The 7,617-nt window shown below is 46.7% G+C and overlaps 1 protein-coding gene across 1 annotated transcript; it reads left to right on the top strand.

Moving 5' to 3' along the window:
* The first annotated feature begins 1,435 nt into the window (after positions 1-1,435).
* Positions 1,436-5,044, top strand: LOC123421909 (beta-galactosidase 1-like). The gene is made up of 11 exons (XM_045107621.1): positions 1,436-1,600; positions 1,696-1,971; positions 2,058-2,150; positions 2,279-2,431; positions 2,546-2,634; positions 2,799-2,904; positions 3,027-3,114; positions 3,244-3,365; positions 3,467-3,825; positions 3,917-4,005; positions 4,101-5,044. Exons 1-11 carry the CDS (start codon positions 1,436-1,438, stop codon positions 5,042-5,044), a joined length of 2,484 nt encoding a protein of 827 aa, XP_044963556.1.
* Positions 5,045-7,617: the final 2,573 nt, after the last annotated feature.

Raw genomic sequence — 7,617 nt, 5'->3', positions numbered from 1 at the left:
TCTTCATGTCTACCTCTCCTTTTGTTGCTATTATTTTGTCCCTATAAAAGGCACAGTGTCCACAACAGCAGCGATCAATTCATTGCATGCAATGGTATTAATTAGAAAAATTAACATTTTTTTTTCTTTTTTTTCTCTTCGTCTTGGCCGCGATGCACAACCTAAGATGACCTATACACCAAGAAGGAGGAAGTACCTCTCCTTGATACTACCCATAGTGGGAGTAACATAGGTAGTACTCCCTCAATCTGGGTTTTATAGAGCATGTGCTTAGTTCAACTTTGTTGATTCCATGCTTCATGGCGGTAAACGGGCTCAATGCAGTAAGGATCCCGGTGGGATGGTGGATTGCCACTGGAGATAACCCTCCGACTCCATACGTTGGAGGCTCTCTCCAAGCCTTGGACAACGCCTTTCGATGGGCAGAGTACGTAGTCTAATTCACGAAATTGATTTTTTTCGAAACTTATCAATACAAAATTAAAGGAATTATGAATTAATCAACACATTTGTGGATGTATTTGTAGGGCACGCAAGCTAGGAGTGATCATAGGCTTGCAAGAAGCTCTTCGGTTGGGATTATTTCTCAATCAACTTTCACTTTTGGCTATGTTGATGCAATTTCAAACAATGCTTTAGGTTGAATGGCCTACCACAGGAAGCTTCCGTGTCCTTGTACCTTTCTTACAGAATTTCTACCACAGGGAGTTTTTCCACATGGTTTCTCACGAAAGGTTTTTAATGAGGCAATATCAATGCAAGCATGGACGATATATGTCATTTTCTCTTTATTTTCCCACTGGGTTTTAGAAGGAGTTTTTCATGGCATATTGTATGTTTTCTTCTCAATTTTTTCCACAGGGTTTTGGAGGAGAACATTTCAAAGATGATGGGTCTCAAGGACAAGCGAGGATTAGGGGGTGTTAGGATTTATTTTAAACTAATTATAATAATTAGGGAATAATCCTCCCTTGTACAGAACCGCTTCGTGCGGGTTGCTAGCCAACCGACGCGACGGTTTTTTCACGACCCCCACGAGCGGACGCATCCGTTCGTGGCGACGGTTAATTCCCTGTGTATTTAATCCTCATGGATCATCAATGAAAGAGACAGTTCGATCAAATCATACTTTCACAGATGCATGTGCTCTCTCATCGCGACTCTCTCCCTTCCTAATCAAAGAATAGATAAAACGAATAGACCATCTGATTTAAAACAAGAGTCCATGTGAATATGCACTTCCATATACACACGCGTGCTTATCCTACTAATCCATGGCTCTAACGCAGTTTGTTAGCTGCACGCATGAGTGCGTGCGTGGCTCTTTGCTTATCCTACTAATCCACGCCAATATATCTTTCTTTCCCCAATAAATACACACGGCCGGCGGTGCGTGCGTGCATCCTTTCTTCTCCCTAGCTAGCAGCTTCTCGCCATGGAGCGCGTGTCGTGGCAACCACTTGCGCTCCTCCTCCTCGCGGCGGCCGCGGCCGTCGCCAGCGGCACTGAGGTCGGGTACGACGGCCGGTCGATGGTCATCGATGGCGAGCGCCGCCTCCTCATCTCCGGCTCCATCCACTACCCCAGGAGCACGCCAGAGGTATGCATTGCACACGGAGCAGCAGATGAATACACCATCGTCTCGTCTTAGTTTCCATGAATGAATTGTAAGTCTCGATCGTTGCTTGCCTGCAGATGTGGCCGGATCTGATCAGGAAGGCCAAGGAGGGCGGGCTGGACGCCATCGAGACGTACGTCTTCTGGAACGGCCACGAGCCTCGCCGCCGGCAGTACAACTTCGAGGGCAGCTACGACATCGTGCGCTTCTTCAAGGAGGTCCAGGACGCCGGCATGTACGCCATCCTCCGCATCGGCCCCTACATCTGCGGCGAGTGGAACTACGGCGGCCTGCCGGCATGGCTGCGCGACATCTCCGGCATGCAGTTCCGCATGCACAACAACCCCTTCGAGGTACCCACACTGCTAGCAGATCCTTCCCAACAATATAATGGTTTTCCTTGGAGGTCAAAATACGACCAAGTTATTGATGCTTGCAGCAAGAGATGGAGACCTTCACGACCCTCATCGTCGACAAGCTCAAGGAGGCCAAGATGTTCGCCGGACAGGGAGGCCCCATCATCCTCTCTCAGGTACGTAGTAACTAACTAATATTAATTATGTGAAACTTATCTAGCTTGCATTCCTAGCTACTTGTCGTCGACAAAAGAGTGGATCAGTGAATATAACATATATATATGTGAACAATTTACATATATAGATCGAGAACGAGTACGGGAACGTCATGGACAAGCTCAACAACGACGAGTCGGCGTCTGAGTACATCCACTGGTGCGCCGCCATGGCCAACAAGCAGAACGTAGGCGTGCCGTGGATCATGTGCCAGCAGGACCAAGACGTCCCACCCAACGTGGTCAGCGCATGCACATTTTCATCTTTCCTATTTTTGTCTCTACCAATTATTATTCTTCTTTCTTCCCAAGTGTAAAACAAAAAAAACTCAATGCTAAGTCTTCTTAATTACTAGATCAACACCTGCAACGGCTTCTACTGCCACGACTGGTTCCCCAAGAGGACCGACATCCCCAAGATCTGGACTGAGAACTGGACTGGCTGGTACCCTACATATATATATACCTGGATCAACCTTTATATATTAATTTTCCTTCTTTTTTTCTTATGGAACCTACATGCATATGCGCGAAATTGGTTAGCACGTTCTACTATATGTTGAATGAAGTTCAGATTGCTCTTACATTTTATCCACGATATATAATTAGGTTCAAAGCCTGGGACAAGCCTGATTTCCACCGGTCCGCCGAAGACATCGCCTTCTCTGTTGCCATGTTCTTCCAGACGCGAGGATCGCTCCAGAACTACTACATGGTGATTGATTTATAACTAATCTATACTTTTCTCTTCTACATTAATTTCCATCCTCTAGCAGGCTGGCATGAACTGAATTTTACATCATTTGACATGTTGATCGTCAATTTATATGTGATCAGTACCATGGTGGCACCAACTTTGGCCGCACGTCGGGTGGCCCATACATCACAACCAGCTATGACTACGATGCCCCTCTCGATGAGTACGGTACGTGAACCATCTCTTGTTGTTCCTTCAATTCATATATTCGTCCCAAGCTTATTTGCATCTTGTAAATTAATAATTAGTGTCAATATGCAAATCATATTCATTATCCTTTTATGTTTTTGTTTTCAGGTAACATCAGGCAGCCAAAATACGGGCACCTCAAGGACCTCCACAATGTCCTCAAGTCCATGGAGAAGATCCTACTCCATGGGGACTACAAGGACACCACCATGGGCAACACCAACGTCATGGTAACTAACATGCATTCACATACAATACAAAAATCCTAGCACTGTTTTTAATGGTGTTCACAACAAAATTGATCCATTTGGTTCATCAATATCTACACTAGGTTACCAAGTACACGCTGGACAACTCCTCTGCCTGCTTCATCAGCAACAAGTTCGACGACAAGGAGGTCAATGTGACCCTCGACGACGGCGCAACCCATGTCGTGCCCGCATGGTCCGTGAGCATCCTGCCGGACTGCAAGACCGTCGCGTACAACAGCGCCAAGATCAAGACACAGACGTCGGTGATGGTGAAGAGGCCGGGGGTGGAAACCGTGACGGATGGCCTTGCTTGGTCGTGGATGCCCGAGAACCTCCATCCTTTCATGACGGATGAGAAGGGTAACTTCAGGAAGAACGAGCTGCTCGAGCAGATCGCGACGTCGGGCGACCAGAGCGACTACCTATGGTACAGGACAAGGTAATCAAACATCTTGATGCTTAATACAGAACTACACTGTTGCATAAGATTGAAATATAAATTAATCTCTGGTGATGATCAAAATGTGCAGCTTGGAGCACAAGGGGGAATCGAACTACAAGTTGCACGTGAACACGACTGGCCATGAGCTCTACGCTTTCGTCAATGGCAAGCTTGTTGGTGAGCGTCCCAATATACTCTGAGTGGTTTGCACACTGATGGATTAATGAACTTGATCAAGCTAATGTTAATTGATTTGATTAATTGGCATGCAGGGAGGCACTACGCTCCTAATGGCGGATTCGTCTTCCAAATGGAGACACCGGTGAAGCTCCACTCTGGCAAGAACTACATCTCCCTCCTCAGCGCCACCATCGGGCTCAAGAACTATGGTGCTCTGTTCGAGATGATGCCCGCCGGCATCGTGGGAGGGCCGGTGAAGCTCGTCGACACCGTCACCAACACCACCGCCTACGACCTCTCCAACAGCTCCTGGTCCTACAAGGCCGGCCTCGCCGGCGAGTACAGGGAGACCCACCTCGACAAGGCCAAGGACCGCAGCCAATGGAGAGGCGGCACCATCCCGGTGCACCGCCCCTTCACCTGGTACAAGGCGACCTTTGAGGCCCCCACCGGTGAGGAGCCCGTGGTGGCGGACCTGCTGGGGCTCGGCAAGGGCGTGGTGTGGGTCAACGGCAACAACCTGGGCCGCTACTGGCCGTCATACGTCGCCGCGGACATGGACGGCTGCCGGCGGTGCGACTACCGCGGCACATTCATGGCGGATGGCGACGGGCAGAAGTGCCTCACTGGCTGCAACGAGCCGTCCCAGAGGTTCTACCATGTGCCACGGTCGTTCCTCAAGGCCGGCGAGCCCAACACGATGGTGCTGTTCGAGGAGGCCGGCGGCGACCCGACGAGGGTGAGCTTCCACACCGTCGCTGTCGGGGCGGCGTGCGCGGAGGCCGCCGAGGTCGGCGACGAGGTGGCGCTGGCGTGCAGCCATGGCAGGACCATCTCCAGCGTGGACGTGGCCAGCCTCGGCGTCACGCGCGGCAAGTGCGGCGCGTACCAGGGCGGCTGCGAGTCCAAGGCGGCGCTGGCGGCGTTCACGGCAGCGTGCGTCGGCAAGGAGTCGTGCACGGTGCGGCACACGGAGGACTTCCGCGCCGGGTCCGGGTGTGACTCCGGCGTGCTCACCGTGCAGGCAACCTGCTGATCCCCACATGAACCAAGGAATAAATTATAGTTAGTGTCGTTTAGGCTTAGTGTTAGCTAACGTCAATCAGGAGCTAGGCATATGTGTTAGGGGGCTAAGTAATTAGCCCAGAACAATTACATGGTTCGCTTCATGTGATTTTCGATGGAGATCATCGAGGTTAAACCAAGAATTTTTCGCCTCCTCGATCAGTTTGCTATAGGGTGAAGATTTTCGGTTGAAGAAACAGGCAGACAATACATATGCGTTGGTAATTTCTATTTCTTATATACATATGGGTTTGCTTATTTGAATCACAAGTAACAACGTGGGAAAATAAATTTTGCACCTTTAATTAAATTAAATATTTAACAGCATCCACGTATAGTTTAAAAAAATTAACTTTTTCTACATAATGTTCCATTCATTTGGCACAAACAAATACACTTATTTATTTTTAATGTTCTTTCTCATGTCTCATTCTGTTGATAATAAAAAGGTTTGTTTAAACTTCTTGTAAATCTAAATAATACGATTTTCCATTGCTTAACAAAAAAGTATTATTTCATTCTATTACATATATTTTCTGATTAACTCGCACAGTGGCCCTCTCAAGTGTGCGAGCAAGTGTTCTACTATAACCATCACAAACATTATGTAAATAACGTATCACTTATGTGGTAAAGTTCTTTAAATAAGTTATATGACATTTCGGGGAAAACATTTTAAATTGATGATCAAATGTGGTCTTCACATGCGATTGTTAGTGCTCTAAGTGTTAGCTACCGTGAGGAACAGGTTAATTATTCTGCAGGATATGTGTTAGGGGGCTAATTAGCCTAGAACAAATGCATGGTTCAGTTCATGTGATTTTTGATGGATCAAGGTTCAATCTAGAATTTGTTGGGGTGATTGTGGCAGCTCGTTTTGTTATGGGGAAGATTTTCCGTCGGAGACACAGGCACATGAAGAATTTGTTGCGGTGATTTTCCAAGTTTCATATGTACTCATCACATAGTTTGAAACAATAAGGTTCTGTAACTATCACAAATGTTATTCAATTAAAGTCCGGACCAGGAGCATATAGAATTTTAGATCCCACATCTGCGATGCTAGCTACATGTACTAAACTTTTGCTACACCTGGACGAATTCCATGTACCGTATCATTCTGATGCATGTGATAATGCAGGGCTCTTGTGTTAATTATGGTACTATATGCCTATGGACCATCTACAATATCATTCTTATGCATGCGATAACGCAGGCCTCTTGTGTCATTCATCAGCACGTAACACCCTCATATTCTTCTCACACATAGTTGACAATAAGAGTTACACTCGGGGGGGGGGGGGGGGGGGGGCTAAACCGGCAGTGTGGTGCAGTACGGAGCAGTTACACATGACGCTGTAACATTCACTTACTCTGGGAGTTGGTCGTAATACTTGGTTAGGCCATGTTGAAGATCTTCTGTTCGCCCCTGTAAACACTGACGCAGTAACAAGTTCGCGAGTTTGCCTTAAAAAATGTACTATTATTCTATACTTGTAAGTTCTATATACTTCAGAGTCATACCAGACCAGGAGCATCTAGAATTTTAGATCCCACATCTGCGGTGCAAGGTACTAAACTGTTGCTACCTGAACGAATTCCATGTATCGTTCTTACTATCTCTTATGCATGTGATCTTGCATGGGCTCTTGTGTTGAGTATGGTATATGCCTCCTATGCATGTGTTATTCTTCACGTAACACCCTCATATTTTTCTGACACAGAGTTGGCAACAATACTGGCGATCGAGTTACAACTGGGATGTAGGTTAACCGGCGACATGCCGCTCTCAACGTGCAAGTGCAGCAGCCCTATAACGTGCGTCCACATGGATCTCTGCAGTTGGCCGGTGGAAATCCATGGTGATTCCTATGTATTTCTGGCAATGTGCAGGCTCACTGCTGGCGCTGGGTGGCTACTAGGGGCGTACAAAGGCGGCTAAGTTTTCCTTCATTTTAAATGGTATTCTTGATTTGCGACAATCCTAAGGGCCTATTTAGCGGGAAAAATCTACCAAAATACTTTACCTTGATTTTGGTGATACATTGGGTTTTCGAAGGCGGACCGAGAGGGAGCTCGAAGCACGCCTCCTGCAGGTGTAGATGGTCACGGTGGAACACATGGTTTGTGATTGATGAGATATTTTAGGAATTTTACGATGGAAGCCACCCGCAATTGCCCAACAATTTTGTGTGAATATTTACGAAAGAGTATGGCTTTGACATTTAAAACATTTGGACATGTCCGAAATGTCTTTGACATTGATTGAAATATGAAAACAATAGAAATTTATGTGAGTATTTATAAATTATGTTTGTGAGCATCGTGAGTGTACCTTTTCAAAGCTACATTTTTGTTTTGTGCGTGTACCATACAGTATTGTACAGGTCGACCAGGATAGAAAACCATGCGTGTTAGGATCTTGTTGCATGCAGCGTCACCATACAATATGAAGGCTCATGCGAGGGATGGTTCCAACTAGACAAAGATAATCCGGTCTTGATAGAGGGGCAAGGCTGTCCCGTCGACAGTTTTCTTGAAAAA

Source organism: Hordeum vulgare, unplaced genomic scaffold, assembly GCF_904849725.1.
Source record: "Hordeum vulgare subsp. vulgare unplaced genomic scaffold, MorexV3_pseudomolecules_assembly, whole genome shotgun sequence".
Taxonomy (NCBI): Eukaryota; Viridiplantae; Streptophyta; class Magnoliopsida; order Poales; family Poaceae; genus Hordeum; species Hordeum vulgare.
This window is presented reverse-complemented; position numbering and strand designations above follow the sequence as displayed.